General features: G+C 42.8%; 1 protein-coding gene across 1 annotated transcript in view; it reads left to right on the plus strand.

The window, feature by feature from the left end:
- Window positions 1–1,750: 1,750 nt before the first annotated feature.
- ADGRV1 (adhesion G protein-coupled receptor V1) overlaps window positions 1,751–26,450 on the plus strand; it is a 103,127-nt gene continuing 78,427 nt past the window's right edge. Inside the window, exons 1-24 of the mRNA XM_078600104.1 lie at window positions 1,751–1,772; window positions 3,394–3,581; window positions 4,253–4,405; window positions 4,612–4,707; window positions 5,780–5,884; window positions 7,921–8,034; window positions 8,361–8,923; window positions 9,154–9,424; window positions 10,185–10,550; window positions 10,762–10,938; window positions 11,203–11,426; window positions 12,114–12,146; window positions 13,879–14,005; window positions 14,477–14,668; window positions 15,162–15,342; window positions 16,299–16,462; window positions 16,628–16,751; window positions 18,107–18,376; window positions 18,814–18,943; window positions 19,341–19,558; window positions 20,157–21,262; window positions 22,353–22,526; window positions 23,834–24,014; window positions 25,240–25,442. Coding sequence (XP_078456230.1) covers window positions 1,751–1,772; window positions 3,394–3,581; window positions 4,253–4,405; window positions 4,612–4,707; window positions 5,780–5,884; window positions 7,921–8,034; window positions 8,361–8,923; window positions 9,154–9,424; window positions 10,185–10,550; window positions 10,762–10,938; window positions 11,203–11,426; window positions 12,114–12,146; window positions 13,879–14,005; window positions 14,477–14,668; window positions 15,162–15,342; window positions 16,299–16,462; window positions 16,628–16,751; window positions 18,107–18,376; window positions 18,814–18,943; window positions 19,341–19,558; window positions 20,157–21,262; window positions 22,353–22,526; window positions 23,834–24,014; window positions 25,240–25,442 — 5,382 coding nt within the window. The remainder of the gene's footprint in view (window positions 1,773–3,393; window positions 3,582–4,252; window positions 4,406–4,611; window positions 4,708–5,779; window positions 5,885–7,920; window positions 8,035–8,360; window positions 8,924–9,153; window positions 9,425–10,184; window positions 10,551–10,761; window positions 10,939–11,202; window positions 11,427–12,113; window positions 12,147–13,878; window positions 14,006–14,476; window positions 14,669–15,161; window positions 15,343–16,298; window positions 16,463–16,627; window positions 16,752–18,106; window positions 18,377–18,813; window positions 18,944–19,340; window positions 19,559–20,156; window positions 21,263–22,352; window positions 22,527–23,833; window positions 24,015–25,239; window positions 25,443–26,450) is intronic.

Consider the following 26,450-nt stretch of genomic DNA (forward strand, 5'->3'; position numbering starts at 1 on the left):
TATTGATTTATTTCCAACGACAATACAATTGCTGAGAATATGTGGGGTTGCAAGTGGATTACAGTGCACTACTAAGTCAAATGTTGTTGTATATGTGTGTGTGTTCTGCTTGTCTTAGAGCTCTGAATAAATGGCCAGAGAAGAGGGTGGGATGATGAAAAGATGAAAAAGAAACACACACAAGGAGCATAGGCAGGCGTTGATACTGCCCTCACGGCGACGTCACGAAGTTAACTCCTCCCCCTTCCAGCACCCTCCCCATACCTCTCACTTCTGTGGACGTATGGGACGTGCTCCGAAGGTCAGGATTTGTATTTATTTGCTGCTTTTTTGTTGTTGTTGTTGCTGCTGCAAAAATGGTTTAAAACCCCCTCCCCCGAGTATATATTTCGTTGGAGTTGTGAAAACTGAGTATTGAGTGCAACAGTCCTTGTAATTGTCAGAACTGCTTTCCGTTTTTAGATATGATTTGGAATGTGCAAGGCTGCGTTTGTATTTGCAAACTGGTGGATCTCAGAAGTTTGGAAGCGCAACGCTAATCAATTACATGACAGCCGAGGTCAGAGGTGATAGAAAATTGCTTTGTCCATGACAAAAATAAACAACTACAAGGTAAGTGAAGACTTTTTGCTGTCAATTTTGATCAGCAGTTATATTTTTTGGAATTCCACTCTGTTCAATTTTGAAATGTCACTTAATAACAACTGTACTTATAGTATTAATGATTGTGCAATGCTAACGTTTTCAAAAATATATTCTATTGAGATGAAAAAACTATGTTTCTTGCCAATAAAATATAATTTTTTATATTAAATGGTGTTTTCTATATATTGAATGCAGTTTTGTTATTCACTCTTAATGCATCATTTGACTATGTAATAATTAACATTATGCTTTTTAAAAGATTATGTTCGACATCATATGTTTTTGTTTGATCAATTCCGTGAGTGTATTTGTGTTTATGCTAATATAGAATATGTGTGCCAATGCATAATGTGTTGCAAAACATGCTTTGTATGCCAAATTATTTTTTATACACTATGCATGAATTGAATTATACATACATTTTTTGGGGGGGGTTATTAATTTTATTACACAATAATACTCAATTAAATCAGTTGCGTTATTCATATCAGAAGATCAGAATCAAAATATGTATTCATTCCGGAGGAATCTGATGAGCTGTAAAGCTCTTTGTAACAAATGTCCAGTCGAACAAATATTAAAATTGCTATGCGGCTCATATTTTACAAGTACTTTAGTTTGCTACTATTATTATTATTGTAGCACTGCGTTGCCGTCGGGCAAATAAGTTCATGTTGACGTTGCCTCGTACCAAGACTCAATCCTACAACCTGATGCTCCTCCAGTCGGGAGACACGCACTGCTGCTGCTTATTGATAATCCCCGTCTGCTTCTCACAAAGCCTCCAGTTGGCGGGGGGGGAGCTGTTGTTAGTAGCTGTAGCTCCCGAAAGCCGTACAGAGCAAGTGTAATAAACCCGTGTGTCTGCAACTGCAAAGAAATGGTCGTGATCATAATCATAGGCAGTTGTTTCTGGCAGCCAAGATGATGTGATCAGTGTTTTTTTTCTCTCTCTCTCTTTTGTTGTGGACGGAAAACCATCCATCCGGCTATGTAATAGGTGCCATGTGTTTTCGTGTAAGCAGGTCAGCTCCTCGGTGGTAATCCAGCAGCTGAATGCTTTTGTAAATGTGCCTTAGTCGATAACGCCATCCGAGACGGAAAAATGGAGTCAAAGCAAAACAAATGTGAGTATGTACCCGATTATATAGAAAAAAATACACAGCAATTCAGTGACATGTTGTGATAATGTAATATTCGCGAAGATAATTGTCGTTTACAGCCCGCTGTTGTGAGTCTTTATTATCGACGTTATCGACTTCCTCGCATGTTATGCAATGTAATTGAATGAATGCTTCCATTCGCCTGTTTGAATGTTAGTTTGCATAAAGTGCCGTAATAGGGCTACATCTTGACATGTGATGCATCAGCAGCAAATGCCACTCTGTTCATACTCTTTGGTTCTTTCGGTAAAGTCACGTAGACAAATAATAATAGATCACGACGTTTCGATCGCCACACAAGCGGTCGTCCTGAGTCGTGAGCTATTATTATTTTTCTACGTGACTTTACCGAAAGAACCAAAGAGTATGGATTCCTGCAGTCACGAAAGCTTCAAATCAAGATTGAGCCAATCTATTGTTAAAAAAATTAAGCACCCTGATTGATAACACAACAAGTATTATCTTGCATAGTTAGGGAATTTCCTCCCCAATGTGGGATAGTCAGTGGGACATGGGTTAAACGATGCAAGCCTCCACCTGTGCCTCATTTATTATACAGGGTGTCCTATAAGTCTGGAATCATAGGAAAAACACAACTCTGTGTTATTGGCTCGCGGTCTGGATGCAGTCTGTTAAATTCAACAGCGACCTCCCTCTGTCTCTGATTCCCTACGAGTAGAATTATCCGGACTCGTTCTTCCTTACTCAGATACATCTTGGGGCTGCAGAAACAAAAAAATATGAATTCGTTCTTTTCCCCTACGATTCCAGACCCATGGGCCACTCCGTAGGGCCAGTATTAACACTACCGCATATTTTGTACTGTAACTATGAAAATGTCAGACATGTATGCTGGAATGTAATAAACAAAGAGAAAACCACCCCTGAATAAAATATTAGGCGGTAATCCAAATTGCTTCCGTGGCAGCTAGAGACAGCCTTCTGAAGCAGCATGTGTATCGTTGCATGCGACGTGGTGTAGGTGAGGCAGCTTGCATTTCAGGAACCTGAGACTGCCTTGTAACTCCCCTTTTTTTCTCTCTCTCTCTCTACCCGCAAGCTTGAATAGTCAACGAGTTATGCAAAATTGATGTCCGTGCATAGTGATGGGCGATAATTAAATGTATAGTCCGAGAAACTAAATTTGGAGGATGCCCCACTTGCAGTGACTTAGTCCTCGCCTTGTGACTCATCCGCAGAGGAGTGGTTTTGTTTTTGAAGGTTTCCAGAGAGTGAAAATAAAATTCAGTGGCAAATACAAAATATTCTCACTTATTGCATCTTCGCATGTGGCTGTATAATATAATGCATCGTTTTAATAGTGGTTATTAAAGGTTATTTTAAATGGCAAAAAAACGTGTTGAAGAGATGTGTATAATATTGTTGAATTAAAAGCAACTCCCTATGGCATCAAATTGATTACCAAATTTAACATACAGCTATAATATTGTGAGTTGTGCTTCAAATGCCACGTGAATGACGAAATAGATACATTAATGCAAAAGTATTAAACGTAAACATCTACTGTGTTACTAAAGGTTTTCAATTATACGAATACTGAATTTCGCTACTATTTGCTTTCCAGGTATGTTTACTGTGTTCTGCTCGTCATTGCTATGCCTTATTCTGTACGCAACCCAAACATCTGGAGCTGCTGAAATAAAGTTGGTGACACAGCCACATTTTGTCGTAACTGAATCGGATGGCTCTATCGTTAAAATAATTATTGAGAAAACCGGATCAGCTGCGCAAGATTTTGCTGCATATATTCTGGTAAGTAAAACACAACGTGCACTCTGATAATTTGTATGGATTGAGTCAATTTCCAATTACTTTGACATGAGGACAGAACACACATGGCAATCAATTTAACGGAGGTAAAAAGAAAGTGAAAAATTTTGATTTGCAATAACAGACAAATGTTCGCTTGCTTCTACTGACCTATAGATGAGTGCAATGTATATTTATTATTTAATTATGGTCAGATTTAACTTACAGGACAAAATAAATACCTGTACATATTTGCATTCGTGAGGAACGACCTAAATTTGATTCGTGGCAATGGTTAATTTCAGCGGCAAGTGATATTTGTTCAAATCCTGGGCTATTTCACCTTTTACCAAACCACACTGGTCAGGACAGTGAAGTAAGTATTGGTCAACCAACTCCCGTGACCAATACGGTTGTAAGAAGGTCGTCATCCAGCAGTGCATTGACAAAGTTGTAAACTACTTTATGTAATATATATATCTATATCACCCTTGGAGTGTAGCAATACATGCAACTAGAGATATGAAATTGCCATTATGCTGTCTTTTTGTGAATGCTTACACAACAACGCGTTGTTTGAATACAATCAATGAATTCATACGCGATGAAAGGATTTTGCTGTACGGCCGCAAACAATGCGCTGTAGTGCTTGTCATTTGTATTTGTCATCGCAGCTGCAAGGGGAGAACACGTGGGACTTCTTTACTCCCTCCGTGGTCGCTTCATTCCCCGCGCTGGGAAACCTCAGCAAGGCTGTGGTGCTCGGAGTCTCTGACGATGACATTCCCGAGGCAGATGAAACGTTCACTTTCTACTTGGCCGCACAAGTAAATCAGCAGCAGCGGCAGCCACACACACACACAACAAAAAACCGCACTTAAACAATTGTCGCCGCAACCTTTTTTTGTCCCAAGAAAAAAGAAAAGCCTTTCACGAGGGCATGGAAAAGTCGAGAGCGTAAAAGTTGACACTTTTGTGGTTTTTAGCGGGATGCGTTGTCCAAGTCGATTGTTGACGTTGCTGTGATTCCCAGGGTGACACTGCGGACGTGACGGTGGGGAGTCCGAAGTCAGTGACGGTCACCATCCTCTCAAACGACAATGCCTTTGGAGTCGTCGCCTTTAACACGGTGCGTCGCGGTGTTCTGATTCACCAAATACGCAGCGCATCAAACGCAACGGGGCACACAGACGATTGAAGTGTTTACAATTTGCTGGTAATTTATGGGGGGAATGGCGTGTGTCATGACATTGGCTGTGTATAATTAAGTGACAATTCAGTAGGCTTGTCGCCATGGTATTAGGCAATGTTTCCTGAAGCACAGTGAAGAGACGCTGAATACTGATAGCACGTATTTGTAATTTTTGGGTCTCAAGCATTTTTAAACCTTCATTTTATTTCCCCTTTAAAAAAAAAACCACGCAACAGGCCTATAACGTCAGTAAGGTTTGCCACAAGCGTATATATTTGATTTGTGGCCGAGCTTATCTGTTAATTTGTGAGGAATACAAATGGAGGGAAGAATGGAGTGGGGGGAGGGTTTCTTCTTATTTATAGATTTGAAGCTTTCGTGACTGCAAGGATTCATATTCTTAGGTTTTTTTGGTAAAGTCACGTAGGTAAAAATTTAAAATTAATAAAAGTAAAATAAAAACCAATTAAAATCACGATGTTTCGGAGGCAACACCTGAAGACGGAAGCTTGTGGTGCCTCCGAAACGTCGTGATTTTTATTTGATTTTTATTTTACTTTTATTAATTTTTATTTTTTACCTACGTGACTTTACCGAAAAAACCTAAGAATATTTCTTCTTATTCTTCATGGCTGCTGACGTCGAGGCAGAGCAACAGCTACAATTTCACAATCAGGTGGCCGAGCCAGACCACCGCATCAGGAGCAGCGGAGTGTTTTCGCCGCAATGTCTCCTTCGTGTTTGTGGATCGGACATTGCGTCGTCGAACGTTGCACGGTCTGTTCTGGATGACCACAGCCGCACTCTGTTGCGTAGGGCAGTGTGGTTAGGGTTCCAAAATGTGTGAGAGAGCTCAAGGTTGTATGGGATCATGGGGGGGGGGGGGAGTGGGGGTTTTACTCCGCACCCTGCTGTGGGAGAATTTTGCGTGTAAGCAGGAACACTGGTTAAAATCCCTGATTTAAAAAAGCCTAATTGGATTATGTTTTGTTTCCTTCATCTCCTCCAGTCATCGCCAATCACATACGGCGAGACAAGAGGCCGGAACCAATCGTTGGAGCTTGTGCTAAGAAGAGAAAAGGGAACGTTTGGAACTGTGTCTGTGATGTTTACAGTAAGGGCCACAAAACGATTTTGGTGCCACAAAACGGGTCATGATTTTGAGCATTTTCTAGACTATTTTTCTACGTAATTTAACAATGTAATAATTATGATTTTTCACACATGAGCAATATATTAATTGTCCATGTTTAACACTTTACAACTTAGGTTGAAAGCATTCATGCATCAGCTCTGTCCATCTCTCCTTGTGTTTGTCTGTATGTATGTCCATCTGTCAGTAACCTGGGGTCACAATAACTCACGTAAAGATGATTCAATGTAAACTAAAGGTTTGGATGAAGTTGTATTGCTATTATGGACGTACCGTATTGAATAGCATACAAATTGATCAAGCGGTTACCTTAAATTCGGCAAAATAAACCCAGCGTGAAAATAAAAAAGCCTTATTCGGCCAAGGCAATGATGTCACACGTCATCCACCATATGATGTCATCTTGTACGACCCAGAAAATAACGTTAAAATTAGCATCATAATCATCAACCATGATCATCCTACCGCTGATTTAAGTTTTCCCAAAGCTTGCCACGATTCCCCAGGGTCCTGTGATGTTACATTCCACCCAGCACCTGCACACAAGTTGATTTTAACCGCTCCTTCTCTGCGATGGACGCCCTCTTTTGTGTGCTCCCTCCCTTGGCTGGAACTCCAGAATTATTCTCAACCGACAGCCATCATCCCTGTTTATAGATGCATCTTGTCTCAGTCCACTTAAATCTTGACTTAAAGCTTTCGTGACTGCAGGAATTCATATTCTTTGGGTATTTCGGTAAAGTCACGTAGATAGGTTCAAAGAAAATAACAAAAAACTACGAAGTTTCGATCACAACGCAAGCGACTTCTTGTGTTGCGTCTTTCCTCCTGATGGAGATCGCTTGTGTTGTGATCTTTCGATTTAAAGCTTTCGTGACTGCAGGGATTCATCTTCTTGGTTCTTTCGGTATAGTCACGTACAGGGGCGGTTTCTTCATTAGGGCGATTGGGCGACGCACCACCAATGTCATTCAACCACAGAGTCACGCTAGCCGTCACTGTCAGCCTCTGGATATAGTCCAATCAGCGTCATGTCACGTTCTGTGGAGTACCGCCTCTTTTTGGGCGATTTCACTACGGCTGAGAATCGCTCCGAGTGGCCCCATAGACTTACATTCAAAGATGTTTTTTTTCGAACGGGGGCGCTGCAATGCATTCTCTATGGCTTCCGGGAGGGCATGCACTAACGTGCTTACGTAATCATACGTGCTAACGTCATCATACGTAAGCACGTTTCATCCAACAATATAATTTATCGCCACCTAGTGGAATCTTTAATAAAATAAACTTGAGTGGTTTGTTTTAATAGTGAGTATATAAACAAACAAGATGTATTGTAAGAGTCACTTTATTTTTCATTAATATTAAAGAAGTGAAGTTGCCTTTACATGCTTAAGCTGTTAATTTATTCATTGCATGGGTGGACCTTATTCTTATCAATCATCCAGACATTTGCCCCCCCTGAGAGATTTTGCAGGAGCCGCCACTGGTCACGTAGAAGGGAATAATTATTATATTATTTAATTTTATTATGTTTTATTTTAATCATTTTATTATTTCCTTCTACGTGACTATACCGAAAGAACCAAGAAGATGTGTTGTGATCGAAACGTCGTAGTTTTTTGTTATTTTCTTTGAACCATCCTACGTGACATTACCGAAAGACCCAAAGAATATCAGTCCACTTACTTTTATTAACAGTCCATATTATACTATCTCTAACCTGCCTGTGTTCTTTATTTAATTGTAAATCCAAGTATGAGCCTCTCCCCGCTTTGTAGCATGCTTTTAGCGTACACTTGCCATTATTTGTTCATTTTCCTTTTTTTGTCTTTAATTTCCATGCTTCTGATCCACGTCAAGGCATATAGTACACATTCGTCGCATTCGCGAATGAATCTATGGCTTTGTATAATTCCTCTCCCCTGCTTAATATGAGAATGTTGGAAGAAAGTTCAATAAAGCGGTGTTTTTTTTTTACATTGATTATTTTTCAGGTTGGCAATGACACCAATAATGCAGAGGGAGATGTGTACCCAACAAAAGGGAAGATTACGTTTTTACCAGGACAATCTACGGTTGTTTATAACATTTACATATTGGATGACCAGGTGAGCAGTAAGGTCATTGTATTGCATCTTTGAACGGAAAGCAGACCGGATTTTTCGTACGTTGTTAGAAGTCATACACACATGGAGTAAATGGTCATTAACTGAGCTCACTTTTTTTCCAACAAAAAAGATATTTTTGACTTACTGTGGTTATTTTATTTATGGATTTTATGTAATATAAATATACATACTGTATCAAGGATTGAGGTTTATTTTATTACAGTATTAATGTTACACAAAGCCAAAAAGAAACATATACTTTGGAGATATTGAATATAAATAATCCACAATAATTTCCATGTGTCCACCACAAATCTCTTGCACAGATCCCTGAAATTGAAGAGGAATTTGATATCAGGCTTGTGGCCTGTGATGGAGGCGCCTCGGTCGATGAGACCAAGAACGTTGTCCGTCTCATCATCAGCAAAAACGACAGCCCTGTGCGTTTTTCGCTCAGTGAGATCTCAGTGCTAGAGTCAGCGGGAGAGATTAGCATCTCCGTTATTCGGGGAACAGATGAAGTTGGTGCTTTTGCAGGCCTAGACGATGGAATTGTGACAATTGACTACCAGATAATTTCTGACGGGCCTTCAGCTGCCATCTTAGATGTGGACTTTTTGGATTTGCAAGCAAACAGGACCGTCACCTTTGCACCTGGGGCGAAAGAAGCAGAGCTGTACTTCCGTATTGTGGATGACACTACCCCGGAGATTAAGGAGACCTTCAGCGTGGTTCTCCAAGAAGACAGAATTGAGGGCGATGCAGTGTTGACCGAACCGCATGTATTGCACGTCACAATTGAAGCGAATGACAAACCATATGGAGTTCTAAGCATTAACAGCAGTATGATTATGCAACCACTCCTTATAAACGAAGATACAACCCCAAGGTAATAATAATGATGATAAAATGATGCAAATATATTTATATAAAACCAACGCACTTAGTGTACATTTGATACGGTAAGAATTTGTGTTTTTTTGTCACGGGAAGGTAAGAAAAAAGAAAGAAGTTGGTAACCTTCCAAAATTCACGGTCATGCCACTACAGCCACCACTGTTGGCATCCACAGATTCGTCACTGTCACATGTAAATGGTATTTTTTCTCTTTTGGCACAGGATGGAGGTTATTTTTGTGGTACGCACAGGCGGCACATATGGTGCGGTGTCTGTTGGGTGGAGAATCACACGGGGTGGTGATGACCCTTCTCCAGTGACCGCTGACCTATCCCCAACTTCTGGAGTGCTGCAGTTCGCTGATGGGGAGAGGGCTGTGGCCGTGAGTCTGCAGGTGGTGCAAGATGTAGAGGCGGAGGAGGCAGAGAAATTCATCTTTGAAATGATCAACGGGAGTGCCCAGGGAGGTGCAGAGCTAACGGACCCATTCCAGGTGCAGAGTAACCCTCCTCCAATGTTAACATTGCTTACCCACATGCTGTCTTGTTTAGTATATATGCAAGTAAACTCCTTGTTGCAAATGAGGTATAGGTGCAGTCCTGAAAAAGTGCTTGCTCATTCCACGTATTGCTGAAGGACCTCCACTCGAGGAAGCTCTCGAACGCCTCTCTCGAGGATATTTGGGTGACTCTTCTACACTTGCCAGATGTCTTGGAAGACACGAGAGGACCAATACTCTATCACACCACATATAAACTGCCGATCAACTAACTGTGGTATACCCATTGAGACTGCTGGTTGCAGCATCATTTACGATTTGCAACAGCACAGTATAATTCTGTATTGAGTTATATACTGCATTATTTTCAGCACCTTTGCAAAGTGTGGCATTAACCAATGGCTGAGAAGGTAATATGCCTGTCTCTGAGTTTAAATTCCCTAGTTTGAACCAAGATACCCCTGACAGTGTGTTCCTAGGACAGTATCAGGCATCTATTCTCAGGCAAGTTGATAGGTACCTTTGTCAAATTGATTAACTCGCCATAACCCACATCATTAAACATTCACATTTTTTGTTCGAGAATTGCACACTCATTATATACATTGCCATGGCTAGTTGCATCTCATCTATCCCTTTTGCAATTACCACTCTTTGGAAGAGATATACAGATTTGCAATGACCACAGCAGCAGCAACAGCTTTACAAAAAACCGTGCCACAAAACCTAAACAGAATTGCATCCCGCTTTGCAGGTGGCGTTTTTCCTGCGGGACAGCGATGACGTCTACGGGGTTGTGGAGCTGCAGCCCGCTTACGAGCACAGCATCGAGGGCTCTGCCGAGGGGAGACGCCTCACCCTGGGCTTGACCCGGCAGGGGGGGACACGCGGCGCAGTCAGGGTTTCTTACACGCTTCGCTACCTGCCCCCGGGAGTCCTGGAGCCCTCCAGGGGCAGGCGCGACGTTTTCAACGCCACGGACGTCAGCGGCGGCGGCGGCGGTGGCGGTGATGGCTTCAGTGGCGGTGCCCTCATGCCGTCCGAAAGCTCTGCTGTGAACTTCACTGCTCTCATCCGCAGCGACGCCTTCCTGCAGAGCGGTGCCCATTTTTACATTAAGGTGAGAAGCAAATTAATTGTTCATGTCATTGATCTATAGTTACACGAATGAAATGTTTACGAATCAGCTATTTCACTCTTGATATGAAATGTAGTTTTATATATATGTTTAATATAAATGTGTTAACTAGCGTAATACTTTATTTTAAACATCTACCAGCTGTGGAGTGCACACAAATCCAAATTAAAACTATGTATTCTTTGTTTTACAGCTTGAGAAAGCAGAGTTAGCTGATGTGGTACCATTGGTACCACCACTGAGTCCGCGAATTGGAAACTACCGGAGTGTTTTTCTGCCTATTCCTCTACATGTTGCCAATGAGGAGATCGGGCTGAACACCAACCAGACTTTGTTTGTCTCAGAGCCAGAGGATGGTGCACCAGTCCAGGTGAAATTAAGTTACTTTATTGAACGTGAATTGAAAGAATTATAAGCATTTTCAAATAACCAAGCAAACATATGCATGATATTTTGACCCATATTTGTTAGGAATCATAAATTATGTTCTGCGTTTAAATACTGGACTGCCAATACATTTGACTACACCTACCAATACGGCCCTCATTATTGCACTTATATAATGTTTTTTTTTATGAAGTTGTATGCGATTGGAATTTGGTGAGATGCAAATGTAACATTTTCCCTGTCCCAGATAACCATCCCTTTGCAGAGGGAAGGCTCTGATGAGCATGCAGCTGTCTTCTGGAGTTTAACCCCAGTTGGACCAAGTCAGCAGTATGTTTCACTCTCTGACATCGGCCCCTTTGAGGGTTCGGTGACATTCGCGAGTGGCCAAGGCACATCGGCCATAAACCTGACCATCTGGCCTGACGACATGCCAGAAATGGATGAGATTGTCCGCTTAACCCTGAACAGGTCAGTGGTATTGTATATGCAATAAGAAACATTGATGAACATTATCCATGCTACGTAAATTGTTTGCATATTATAGTTTAATTATATTATATTTTCCCCATAATAATTATCCATGATTGTTGTATAACATCAGTGTTCTTTCTATTTAAAATCCCAATTCGAAATTTAGTATTTGTAAACACATACAGACGATGCTAAAATGTTTACAAACAAGAAAATGGCTATTGAAATTTTTTTACAATTTTTTTTTATTTTAAGTGCTATGAACCTTTTTATTATTCTGAAAAGAGGCACAGAATTTAAATGAGCCTATTTTAATTAGTTCAAAATTCCCTGTCGCTACAAGCAAGTCCCGTAAATGGAAGAATACAAAAAACGGAAGAGGGAGGAAGGGAGGCATTGAAAAGGGACATTTGTAAGCAGCTTTTTGAGTTCGTTTCGCCAGGCCCACTCCTTTGACTTGTCACTGGCTAAGTGTGCCTATTGAGAGTGAATAGCGGCTGTGGCTTGGCATCTGTGGTTTCCAGCTGGCCTCAGAATTCAGGAGACCTGTTCCCACAGCCATGCCCAAGGAGCACCCCGTAATCCCACCCCCCTTGAATTTGCTTTCCAGGCCAGGATCTAAGCCATACCCATACCACATCTTTCCTCTTCACACGCTGCATGCCGCTCTCTTTCTTTTTTCAGGGTAGAGACAGAGAGGTTTTTAGTCTATTACGGGTAAGTGGTAAATTCCTCCTCGTTATTCAGTGTGGCAAGACTGCGATGAAGTGGCTTTATAGTTTTCGACAACTCGCTGTAAACTTGTGTTTTGTTGCACATTTAGATGTCCTTTTTTAATTGTGAGCCTTCAGTGGAGCCTTTGTTGTGTCATTTGTGTAATGCTGCATGCACTGCCATGCAGCATAAAATAAATGTTGGACATCGTCGCTTGTAAAATTGTTTAGCAAATCCCATGTTATGGAGAGCAGCAAAATGTGTATAAAGTGTCTGATAACTGTATTTTCAGATGGGTAAAAATTGCGCTCTGTAGTCTTTACTACAATAAATAAATGTATAAATGCATTTTGCTCTCTCCAGATGGCCCTTTACCCTTTTAGCTGGGACCCTGCTGGGATCTGTCAGTTCCTTATTCAAGATAACAGCAGGTCTGGCCCAATGCTGTGCATTTATAACAAAACTGGCATCCCCCAATGCCCCAGATTCCCTGCAATGTTCATCTTCCAGCCATCCTGCCAGGCTATCCTTTTGATGCATATTGATCACAAGCCATAATTAGCATTCCGTAACATAATGCATACGCGCTGACATTAAATTGTACCCTTGTGCCAAGGAAACAAAAAAAATATTCGCTTTGTTTTTTTTCATCATGCGAAGCGTTATGAAAGTATTTGCTGTGTATATTATACTGCAAGTTCGTATGTGATAATTTTCAAGTTCCAGCCCTCATGCCGCGCAAAAGCAAAAAGCATATGGCTTGCCAAAGTGACGAATCATTATTGCTATAGCAATTTGTACACAGCCGCATGCGTGCAGAATTGCATGTCACACCCCAACCCTACCCATTTCTCCTCCTGCCATGCATGGTGGCCATGCAAAGGGATATTGTTCCACACTATGGTTCTGTGTTAAATGGCCTTTTAGTTGACACGAACTTCACTATGGTTCATGCACAACACGTGAGAAATGGGAATAACTTTGAGAAACAAAAGCAAAAAAAACTTAGCAGTGGTACAAGAATATATTTGTGCTTTTTGTACCACCATGGAAAATGAGGTCTGTGACAGCTATACAATGAATCTAGTGATTGCTGTGCTATTGCATGAAATGTGACAAATTTAATGTATTACTTTGTTGTATTAATGCGTGTTTTGATTTGTTTGCTTTACTTTTAACACTAAGGACCTCTTAAATAAATGTTTACCCCATGTTTATGTCTCCTAAACAAAGTTTCCCAACTTAAAACGTATTTACTTATACACAAATTACAGACAATCATCGTAGTTCAAGTTTCATTTCAAATTTCATTTATTAGGTATAGCCCTGTGAGCAACCGCAACAAACAAAATATGAACAGAGAACATCTTAAAGCGACGACGCGCAACAGAAACATCCTGGATAAACCAGCAAATCTTCCAGAAAAAAAAATCGTATTACAACGCTGCGTGCAAAAATCTCAGTGTGATGCAAGTCAAACAATGACAACCATAAGACAATTTAGATTAAAGTTATCAGGCCAACTCCGCACTTCCGCAAGAAACATGGCTTAACCACATGTTTTCGAAATCACCAAAATAAAGCTATGAAATACAATGCAACAACAGTAATCATAGGAACTTTGATTCAAATTTTGATTCAAAGTAGTATGGTCAGTCTTTCAACCCTCGATATTAAATAGTGTTGAATGTTTCGTGTTAAATACTAACACTTTTTGACTCATTCTTTGTCACAGAGCAGAACCAGACAACCAGATACTTAAGTCCGGTTTTACCAGTCGAGAAATAGTCATTCTGCAGAATGATGATCCGGGAGGAACATTTGAGATCTCTCCATTCACTCAAGGACATGTCTTTGTTAAGGTAATGTCACGAGTCATTGCACTTTACATACATTGTTGGTGTACGTTTGTTGGAAGAGGGACCCATTACAGCATTGCTGATGATGCATTTCTTCAACGCTAGTTGCATTGGTTTCTCCTTTAAGCAATGCTATTAAAGAAGGGGTGGAGTGTCACAGTCAGCATGCTATGCTCTGAACCTGGCAACCTGAGTTGAATTCCCTGCTGTGGCTAACATCTGTGGCAAAGGATATCTGAACTGGTACTGAGCCGGTTCCAGCGTGGTGGAGTAATGTGAAACAACCCCGTCAGCAACCCACCACGGCAAGGCCTTTATCGAAGAGTGGAATGACAAATAATGATTTTTGTTAAAATTCAAAACAAAAAATGGTTCAAGAAATAAATGCCCTTTCAGCTTCTATCTGTATGTTTGTAATCACACAATACTTATATTTACGTAATATTCATGATTGTAACATGTATCTACCCCCAGGAGAGCCCATCCAGTATTGTTGCTGTGCGTGTTGTCCGGCATGGAGGCAGCCTGCTGCCCTGCCTACTGCGGTACCACGTGGTACCAGAGGGCAGCCTCCAGTTCATGGGCAGCAATGGAATTTTAGATTTTTCTCCAGGCGACACAGAGAAGGAGCTTTCCCTGGTCCCGCAAGCAGACGACATCCCCGAGGTGTGAAATCCTGGAGCAGATGCTGCTCTTATGAAAACTATATATTTGTTCCTATGGTTTATATATGCATACATATCTTCAAAAGATCAATAACATTTGTGTTACTATTATTTACCCAGGTCACTCAGTGTCTATTTTCAGCAGAATCTTTCTCGGGATTTTGATCGATGCGCTATTGAGGGGCACTGTGGTGACGAGATGTTAACTACAAAAACAGATGTTTCTCAAGCACCATTCTTCGGGTCAACAATCAAGCCAAGATGTTTACTATAACCATACCTCTACCATTTACATTTAATTACGTGATTGTGATGAATGGCTGATTGGCATAGAACACGTGACCGGATTGAGACCCGTGAGAGGGTAGTTTGAAAGCAACTCAGGAAAGTAATCAAACATTGTGCTATAGACACAATTACAGCATTATTTTGTGGTGGTGGGGGGGGGCGTGCATTGTTTTAATATATTTTACATTTACATTTTTTACGAACAGCTAGATGAAACATATTTGCTGCAGCTGAGCAGTTTAAATGGAAGTGCGTGTAAGGTGGGAGACAAGGATTCGTTGAACATCACAGTGCTGAAGAACGATGACCCCCACGGTGTGTTCGTCATCCGGAGCTCCCACCTTCAGCAGCGAGTCCTTGAGAGCAACGGGCAGAACAACCACACAGGTATAGCCTCATCAAAATGGCGACCGGCACGCCCCCGATGCATTACGTTAAAACCGTTACATTTGCTTTCGTCGGTATTTGCTAGTGTGCTGTTTTATTCATCAATGGTGTTCAGTTGCACGTGTAATACAATACAGCGTCCCTTCTCTGAGTACTGTAGTGGGTTAGCATCATGGGAAATAGCAGGCATAGTAGGGCATCAGACGAGTCCATGCTGGAGGGACACTGATCTCTTACGATGTCATAGCAACAATTTCCATTTGCTAACTGCATTGACAGCGTGTGTGGTGAGAGGTTTGTAAATGCTATGGCATGCGACATGACGTTCCCCTTTAAGTGCGATAACATTTGTAATCTGTTAGTGATCCTCGTTATCATAATTGTCACCATCGTCATTGCTTTCGAATGCATTAATCAATTGAAGACACTTGATCTGAAACCTCGCAAAAATGCTGGCGTCTTGTGTATGTATGTTGAACTTCTTTTTGGTTCTTTCGGTAAAGTCACGTAGAAGGGAAATAATAGAATAATAAAAATTAAACATAATAAAATAATTCTCACGACGTTTCGGCCACAACGCAAGCAGCCGTCCTCAGGTGAAGAACAGGTCTGTCGGAAAGACAGCATTCAGACGCTGTCTTTCCGATAGGCCTGTTCTTCACCTGAGGACGGCTGCTTGTGTTGTGGCCGAAACGTCGTGAGAATTATTTTATTATGTATAATTTTTATTATTTTATTATTTCCCTTCTACGTTGCTTTACCGAAAGAACCAAGAAGATGAATCCCTGCAGTCACGAAAGCTTCAAATCGAAAAAAATATGTTCAACTTTTTTCGCACTGTACTAAGCCAACAGTGCTGATCGGAGGTTTTGGGGAGTGGATTGACCATGGCTGCTGATCATGGTGATGTTGATGATGTCCTTTTCCTCTGTCCTCACTATCTTGTTGCCACACAGCTCAGTTCTCTGTGGAGAGGCACAGAGGCAGGTTTGGTGCCGCTTCTGTCTCGTGGGTAATCACTCCTGGGGGCACACGGGATATCTCTCCAGTCAAAGGGACTCTGCTCTTCGGTGACCAAGAGGCAGAGCAGAACATCACTGTGCAGTCCCTGCCAGACGAGGTGATGTCATGAGGCAATCGTATGCATTGATCGATGTTAACTTTACTCTGCCTTAGCTGCGTGAACATAACAAAAAAACTGCATGCAAATTTGTTTAATTGTTTTATTTGCTTGCGTAGACATTGCCATAGTCATAAAAAGGCTTGTTGCTTTATTGCATTCCAGATACCAGAAGATTATGAGAACTTTACGATCACGTTAAGTGACACCACCGGAGGAGCCTCCATTGGGAGCCCAGCAGTTGCCATTCTGACTATCGCCAGCAATGACGGTCCAATATATTTTAAAGGTTGTGTGTACACTGCGTTGCAGACCAAGCGTAATGAAAGCATTGATTGCAAGGAGGATGGAGTCCCACTCATTACCTTTGCAAAGGGCTCCAACCTCCAATAAACAACACCGCGCCTGCCATTGATTATTCTCGGCAGCCATGCCACCTTTCATTCACTGCAACTCGGCGTTATTAAACATGCCTGTTTACCCAGGAAAGTAGCCTCACTAAGTCACGTAACTCTTTTTCAGAAGAGTTCTGCTTACTTTTCACGGTAGGGGGTAATGATTGCTATGTGGATTCCCAGTGAGCAACTTTACTGTTAGCATAAGTTTTGTAAGTGTGTATGTTGAACTTCTTTCGCATCATACGTAGCCAACCATGCCTAATCAGAGGTGCGAAATGATAGTACAGGTTTTGTGTAAATTGCAGTGTAAATTGTGTATACATGAAAAACACACTAAAGTGCAGCATGAGGTTAGTTTGTTGTTTGATCAATTAAGAGACCCCCACACATGAATGGACTACAAGTATAATGTTAGAGTTTTAATGTATTGGTATTTGATAAACTTGCATGGTGATCAATATATACTGGTACAATATTTGAAAACATAGCTGCAGTTGTGCCACCTATTCAGTTAAATATTGGACACCACAATATTGGGCAACATGTTTAAATGGTAAATAACCCGCTAATTGTCCGATTAACTATACACATTTGTTTTTAACAAAAATACAAAAGGAGCACTTCGCGAAAAACAATTCTTAAAAAGCACACGTGTGTGTGCACGGATGTTATTCTACTTTCCAGGACAAATTTGGCTTCGTAATTATTGAGTTAGCGATGATATACATTCACATGCAATGATCTAATGAGGCACATATGGCTTGCGACATCATCACCGTGGCCGAAAAGGCTTAATCTACTTCTGAGTTTTGACCAACATTGATCAATTTGGCCAGTTTTGAAACAGAGTAAGCCTCTAACAGCAACACAGGTGTATAGAAGCATCTCATTTTTATTGGATCATTGGCACGGGATTTATCGTCACCGCTAGCTACAGACAAATGGACAGATGCTTTGACCCTATCAACTTTATACGGAAACTGTTCTTGTGTTTAGCTTGTTGTCCTTCCCCCGCACCTCCGATGAGCACAGTTGGCTACGTACTGTGCAACATAAGTTAAAATACATACATTGAGCTAACATACCCACATCAACATATAGTTTTCATCAACTGAAAACCACAGCGTTGTCCATGAGAGCACTATACCCCAATTACATCACGTTATTGGTACGTCTAAGTCCAACGTGAAGAGGCGCACCTTCTCAAGTGACGTGTTTCAATCGCACTGCTTGCATGCACTCACAGAACCCGCAGACCTGCGGGTGTCCGAGGGCTCCGTGGCGGTTATTGCCGTGCGGCGCGACGGCTCCAGGGAGAGCGCGGCCACCGTCAGGTTCAGGACCCAGCCTGGGCTGGCGAGCGCCGAGGATGGCGATTTTGTCCCAGTGGCCGAAGGGCAAGACGTGCTGCACTTTGCTCAAGGGCAGACGGAAGCCTCGATTTACATTTCGACCGTCGACGACGCGCTCCCGGAGATTGAGGAATCGTTCTTCGTTGTCCTCTTCGACCCGGCAGGTACCGTGGACGTAAAAGAGAGTGTCGCTGTTCGTAATTAAATCGTCTTTTGTAAACGTGCGGGTGCCATATGTAGAATGGACAACAACAGGGGCATTTTATGTCGTGCATGAAAATGCATGGAACCGGAAGGTGAGGGAGCCCTTACGGAGAATGGTTTGATGACTTAAAAGAAGGACGTGCACTTCCTGAGCCTATTGGCACAAGACAGAGGAAAGTGGAAACAAATGACGAAATGTGTGGTGGACAACTACAGGCTGTCTGCCTATGGATCGTGATGATGAAATGCATATAAACTACATCGCAACCTCCTTTATTTTATTACTCTCTTTCACGTACATTAATGAAGTCACTTGTCAACGTATTTCTTATTTGCTGATGTAGTGATTTATGTTGGATATATCACACGTGACTTTCTCCTCTCAAACTACCTCCAGGCGATGTTGTTCTTCATGGGTCATCAACAGCCACGCTCATAATTGAAGCCAACGATGATCCTAATGGATTGTTTTCTTTTAACGAACCACACGAGATCAACATTGAGGAAGGCAGCACAGCAATTTTAAGGTGTGTAACCTTACAACTTTTTTTTTGTACCACTGCTGGTGGATGAGGTTCTATTGGAGGGGCGGGGGGGGGGGGCTCTAGTGGGTCCCTCTAGATGTATGCAGCATTGTTTTAAGGTGCCTCTCCTTACAATTAAAGGTATCATATCCTATCCAATTATGCATGTGCACTGTTCGGCATGTCTGATATTCCTGCACAGCAATAAAATACGTCGCATCTGAAATGTCTTTGCAGTATCATCAGGGAAGTTCCTCTAGATGTATGCAGCATTGTTTTAAAGTGCCTCTCCTTACAATTAAAGGTATCATATCCTATCCAATTATGCATGTGCACTGTTCGGCATTTCTGATATTCCTGCACAGCAATAACATACGTCGCATCTGAAATGTCTTTGCAGTATCATCAGGGAACGTGGGTTGTTTGGGCTGGTGGCTGTCTCCTGGCAGCTGTTCAATGGCAACGCAACGCCGCTTGTTGGAGAGGAGTTCAGAGACAGCAGAGGGACTGTGGTGTTTCTCGCTGGCCAGAGGGATCACTCCGTGGTGCTCGCCGCTAACGTGGACAACATCCCCGAGTTTGACGAGACCTACACCTTAAAACTCACCTCTGTCTCAAGTAATGGATGCTCGTTTCTGCGTTCAAAGCATTGAGCCGAAATAGTGTCAGCGGAAGCCCGGTTCATGGCTGCACATTCGTAAAACAGATGTTTTAGTCCCATCAATTTTGATTTGCTAACATTCGAGTCTCCAGACCAACGTTATCTGGTAGCATTTGATTAAACAAGCAAACTCTGGATGGGTCTCACCACCAGTCAAGCTAGTTAAACAAATGATTCTGGGTGAGGACATGTTATTGGCAACAACACTCCCTCTAAACCATGGGGCCCTGTTCAATACAATTGAGCAAATATTGTATACAAACTCAAGACACAGAATTAAGTTCTGCTTACATGGGCTTCATCTTAAAATAGGTGTCATTTTTAAATGTTGAACATTAGATATAAATAAATTAGTTACAATTGTTTAGTTTGGTTCTTAAGTTTGTATTGTTTTGAAATGTAACACAATATATAATTGCATTTTTTCATTGTAAGTTGTGGAAAAGGATATCCTGTATATAAAAAAGACCTTGCAATTCATATATTGGAAAGTATTATTCTGTAAATGCACATGGAGTATGTTATTGTAATAGTTAATTTTTATTTCGCATTAAGGTGGCTTCCCAGGGCCTGGTGGACACTTGGCAAGGTCTGGCATCTTAATTAATGTTACAATCCCCGAAAATGACGACCCACGAGGGATTTTCTCAATCGCCTCAGAGAGTCTTTACCAAGAAATTTCAGAAGACCTGCTATCCCCTGACGATGTCACAAACGTCGCCAGTTTCACTGTAATGAGGAGGCAAGGCTTGCACGGAGACGTGAGGGTGGCGTGGGAGGTTTTGTCTAAGTCTGCTGCGGAGACGTTTCCCACCTCCAAGGACCTGATCCTGCTGGCAACATTTCCAAGCGAGGTTCAGCTCAGGCCCGAGGCGAGGAGGCCCCATACAGGCACTGATGCCTTATACTTTTCTGGCGACGATTATGCATTTGGAATCGTCACGCCTAGTCACCAGCCCGTCATCACCAACGCAAGCTTCACAATATCTGTGTGGCTCATTCCAGATCCAAACACCAAAGGATACATTGTGGCCAAACATGTCAACAGTTCACTGTTTTACTACAGCCTCAAAATCACGACAGGCATGGACGCTTCTTCTATTCAGTTCAGCTACTGGCACGGGGACGTCACCCGAAATGAGACCGCGGTTTTCAACAAACAAGTGGAAGACGGAGAGTGGCACCACCTCATTGTGGGTTTCGAGGCGGGCGCATGCGACTTTTATTTAGACGGCACTCTCAAACGAGGGGGCAGCAGCAACTTGGCGAATGGCACCACCGCGGATGGCCCCGGCGTGCTGGTGGTCGGCGCAGCGATTGGCGGCTACGAGCCGTACACGGGCCTCATGCAAGACTTGCGCATCTACGGCCGGAAACTCTCGCCGTCCGAAACCCACGAGGTGCATTCTTTGCCGGCCAAGTACGACCTGAGCCCAGTGTCGGGGTACCTGGAGTATTGGGAAGGCGAGGGTAACAAATCCTTCATCGTCGAGGCCCTCAACGACAACCACGCCGAGGGTGAGGAGATCTACACCCTGAGGCTCTTCGACGTCAGAGGCGGGGCCAGGGTGGCTCCTGTTGGGAGCGAAGCCAAAATCGTCATTGAGAAGAGCGACTTTGCCAACGGCCTCTTCGGTTTTGCTGGGCCGTGCATTCCGGAGGTAAGCAACGGCTCTGACGCGCGATGGAATTAAATAAATGCCCCCCTTCGCCATTGGAAATATTCAGGGGGAACAAACAAAAACACCCAAACAACCCGGCAACAGTACGTTTCCACGCCAACGTACATGCTCATTCAATTTTCATTCGTTAGTCACTTTAAACACAAGGGTCACCTATTTTGGATATATGTAGTAAATGTTGCGTTGAAAATACATTCGTATTGGTTAAAAACAATACTGTTATGCATGTAGTTGTTTACTTATTAACTTCACATCCTTATATTTCAAACAAAGTGGTTTGTCATCATACGATTGAGTAAGGGGGCTTATCTTTGATTAGGAGGAACCAGGGATCTATGCTACTGTGTTCGCAATTATCTGTGACCTTTGACCTTAAGTTAAAAATCAAATCTTGACGAAATAAGTGAGTGGCGCGCCGCCCAGTGGACACACCGCGGTATTGCTCCTCGTGTGAAACGTGCCTGGGTGGTGTGGGACGAAGTTTTCACGGACCTTCAGGTCCACTCATGCGATGCAGTGGCATTAAGGATTGTGATATTAGACAAGCTTGTCCATAGGACGTGTTGGTGCCAGATTGTTATTATTTAGCAGTTAAATAAATTAAACTATATATATAGTTTTTTTTTTATTTTACCAGGTTTGTTAACCCTTAAAGTGCGTAACTGATTTTCAAAGGAATAGTTGCAAGCGTTTCTGTTTTCAAAAAAACTTACATGAAGTGGTATGATGAGCTTTGGTAATCTATTTTAAACTTTTTTTTTCCAGGTAAGGCCCATTGAGCTACGTAGCAATTTTTTCAGAAGCGAGTTGGCTACAAATGAAATGGATTATGTGGAAAATTATAGGAGCTAAATATTATAAACGTAAATTTCTAAATGTGGAGGGAAAAACTGGAGAACCCGGATAAAATGATCTTATTGCTCATATTCAGTGGTTCTTAACCTGGGGTGCATGCACCCACCCCCTGGGAATACGAGATGCCTTTTCTGAGAATCCAAGGGGTGCAGGCTGCGGTGAAGGTGAAGAATCACTGCTCTTATTTCTTCACTGTTTCTTGTGTGTTACTCAGGTTTGTAGTGAGGGCTCAAAGCTATCGTGCATTGTGGAGCGGACGCGGGGAGACCTGGATTTCGTTCAAGTCAACTTCATCGTCACACAGACAGACTCACAACGCACCGATATGGAAAATGACTTTGACGTGCACGAGGGAGCCATCACATTTAAACCGATGCAGACGTTTAAGGTGAGCATTTGACGTAATAACCAAGAACGGTTTACAAATGAAATCATAAAATAGACGATTCGTAAACAAAATTTTTTGTAAGCACCGTCGTATGGAGAGAAGCGCATTAGATTGTGTGGGTACATATGTTGGCAGATGGTTATTCAAGCTTTGAAGATCGTGGTCTCTTGGTACTTCTCCATTTCCTTTATCAGGACAGATGTTGCACACTCGCACTGAAGGACGTGGGCAGGTGCTCCAAATCGAGGGCGAACACATTTATTGTGGTCAATCTGTAAAATGCAACAGCACGTGTGTCACACAAAGCAATCCTCAACCGAGTCGCCATTAACCACGTGACTGGTGTAAAAGTCCGGTTAATCAATAACCCTGCCAGCCACCCACAGGCCCAACTCAGTTATCGCATGCTGGTGTACACATGTGCATTGATGTACTGCACAGCACATAAGGACTTTTACAGCAATCCTCAACCGAGTCGCCATTAACCACGTGACTGGTGTACAAGTCCGGTTAATCAATAACCCTGCCAGCCACCCACAGGCCCAACTCAGTTATCGCATGCTGGTGTACACATGTGCATTGATGTACTGCACAGCACATAAGGACTTTTACAGCAATCCTCAACCGAGTCGCCATTAACCACGTGACTGGTGTACAAGTCCGGTTAATCAATAACCCTGCCAGCCACCCACAGGCCCAACTCAGTTATCGCATGCTGGTGTACACATGTGCATTGATGTACTGCACAGCACATAAGGACTTTTACAGCAATCCTCAACCGAGTCGCCATTAACCACGTGACTGGTGTACAAGTCCGGTTAATCAATAACCCTGCCAGCCACCCACAGGCCCAACTCAGTTATCGCATGCTGGTGTACACATGTGCATTGATGTACTGCACAGCACATAAGGACTTTTACAGCAATCCTCAACCGAGTCGCCATTAACCACGTGACTGGTGTACAAGTCCGGTTAATCAATAACCCTGCCAGCCACCCACAGGCCCAACTCAGTTATCGCATGCTGGTGTACACATGTGCATTGATGTACTACACAGCACATAAGGACTTTTACAAAACCACACTTTTCTCCCTTGCTGCACGTGGAAATAATTTAAAGAGTGGTCCATTCCTAATGTGCCACACAGAGCAATAGACCGGGCTTAAATGACCCTCTTGTCAACTGGAAAATTCGCTTTTCCACGTTTAACAAGAAAGTATAATGCAAGCAACTGAATGTGTCTACTCAAGCAGATAGCTAGATAATTGTTATTATATGCGCTCGTATCGTTACACGTACTCCGGCAGGAGATGACCTTGGAAGTGCTCGATGACGATCGACCGGAGCTGATGGAACACTTTGAGGTGGCGCTGGTGGCGGCGCTCTCTGCAGACGGGAAGGCAGGCAGAAGTCCGAGCAGCGGGGCGAGCGTCGATCGCAGCAAGGACAGGGCGCTGGTGGCAATCCAAGCCAGTGATCACCCACACGGTACGCCAGTCGCGGTGCTGGCCGCAAGAACTCTTCTCAAGTCAAATCAGCTGTGTCCCCATACTGCATGCAAGCATTTGGGGCACACAGGACTCAATTCAGTCGGCAGACCCTGAGCCAGCGGTGGAAATTCCACATTCGTATGGCCGGAAACAGACCCAGCCATCGGATGACCGACATTAACTTTTCAATAGTGGTGCCCGTGTGATTCTCGCTCAAGGGATGACAATACTCTACAGCGTGCACATTTACTTGTCGATGTGGATTGAAGCTGTTTGCCGAATCAACGTTCATGTTTTGTTTCCTGCGCATTTTAATGAACCGTTATACATTTGAATTGTGATAGTTATTCAATAACGTTGCTGAAAAGGAATGCACTTGACGACAAATTATACAGGATTATGCATTAACAGAACCTCTACTGGTATCTAACGAACCTCTGCATTTTCTTATCAGCAGGCGATTTAAAATTGTGCAAGCAATGGATCCATATATTACCGAGGAGTGTGTTAAAACAAGTAATAAGTGTAATGAGATTGATGTGAGACGTGTAGAAGTTATAAAGTGAAATGTTGTTCTCTATAATTCCCCCATTTTATCTGAGTGCGGTATCCATAATTAGATCACCCTGTTTAATCACACAGCTCTTGACATCAACATCAACATAGCACCGCTTTAGGTAACCATATGCAACAGTGTGTGCACCTATCTGTGATCTTAGCGCTTGAAACGTTACAATTGTTTTCTATGAGACAATGGCAGAACGAGTTAAGAGAATGAAGATTTAATGGCAGAAAAGGGCAGTGGACACCACAGTGGCGAGATGTTGACTACCTCGACTGGTATACAGGTCGTCGGTCCGATCTTCACGCCGATGCTTTAAACGCACATTTAGAAAAGTGCACTTATAGTACTCTTTGGTTCTTTCGGTAAAGTCACGTAGATATAAAATAAAATAAATTAAAAACATGAAATAAAATAAAAATGTATTTGATTTTATACCTACGTGACTTTACCGAAAGAACCAAAGAGTATGGATCCCTGCAGTCACGAAAACTTCAAATCTAGATTGCGCTTATAGTATTTGGCTGCTATACATGTCCACGTGATAAGCCACTTCGTTAAGCTGTCATTCATGGCCAGGTCGCTTCTCATAAATAAATGAATAAAACAATTTAGTTTAATTTAGAACGTATGACCATGCATTCGTTCTGCATTCCTGTAGGTCTGCTCCAGTTCTCTCTGGAGTCTGCTCCGAGTGACCACGACCCCGTGATCAAGCCCGTGAAGTCCGCGCCGGTTGTGACCGTTCAGGAGGAGGTGGGCCGTGTCCAGCTGCTGGTCGTGCGGACCCAGGGCTCCCTGGGGGATATTGTCGCTGGTTATCGCACCGTGCCACTCACAGCCACCAGCCCCCGTGACTTTCAGGTGAAGGGAGGCTTCGTCAATGAAACGCGACAGAACAGCTTCTCTTAATGTCTGTAATTGACAGTGGCAAGGCTCTGTCACGTTCACGTTGCCTGCACTGAAATCACCCTGAATGCACCCAATCCTGTTGCATCGTTGAAGCGAAGCAGGTTTGAACCTGGTCAGGACTGCACTACAATAGGAGACTGGCTGGGGATTATTGGTGGGAAGGAGATGGCAGTCGAGAAATAGTTTTTTTTTTACTTCATCGGTGTGGAGCTTTTTATTGATTTTACCCCATGTGTGAGGTTTATCTCCCCCCCCCCACGAGTACTCCAGTTTTCTCCCACATGTCTCACTCATTGGCCAAGAATCCCATTGCAGGACCCTGCTCAAAAAAAGTCTTCAGCCTCACTGCAGTGTTCCTCGATAAAGATAATTGTTGCTGCAGTGTTGTTTTATATAACACATTAGTTTGCATAATGGTGAGATAAAGAAAAAGATCCCTTGTATAGCCTTCAACAGTCTGTTGGGGCAAGTGCTGTTAGCGAGCACCTATGAAGACCAGCACGGCACATGAGGGGGTGGGTGGCCAAGACCATGCCTGGCCGCCTTTGTCTCCCCAGCGGCAATGTTTAGACACCGCATCAGGTACTCGTTTGAGGCTGAGTCGACCTAGGGGAGGCCGAGGACCAGCTCAAATAATATAATTATCACTGGGGTTGGCTGCGAGCGGGAATCAAACTCGGGTCACTGGATTTGTAGCGCAGCATGCTAACGGCTAGACTCCTTACATTTACTGCAACAAAATTGGTAGCCCTGTGAATAGTTTTGTTGCTGCTATTGGAATATTGAGTTCCCACTACTGGCTCGGGGTTACAAACAAAAGATGAGCACCAATCCGTGATGTGAGACCTTAATTCTGATCATGTTCGCAATGTATAATCAACGTTTGCACTCGCACACATTTATCGGTGACGCTGCATTGACGTTTTGATTTAAAGCTTTCGTGACTGCAGGGATTCACCT

This window comes from Lampetra planeri, chromosome 13, assembly GCF_965212315.1.
Source record: "Lampetra planeri chromosome 13, kcLamPlan1.2.h2, whole genome shotgun sequence".
NCBI classification, from domain to species: domain Eukaryota; kingdom Metazoa; phylum Chordata; class Hyperoartia; order Petromyzontiformes; family Petromyzontidae; genus Lampetra; species Lampetra planeri.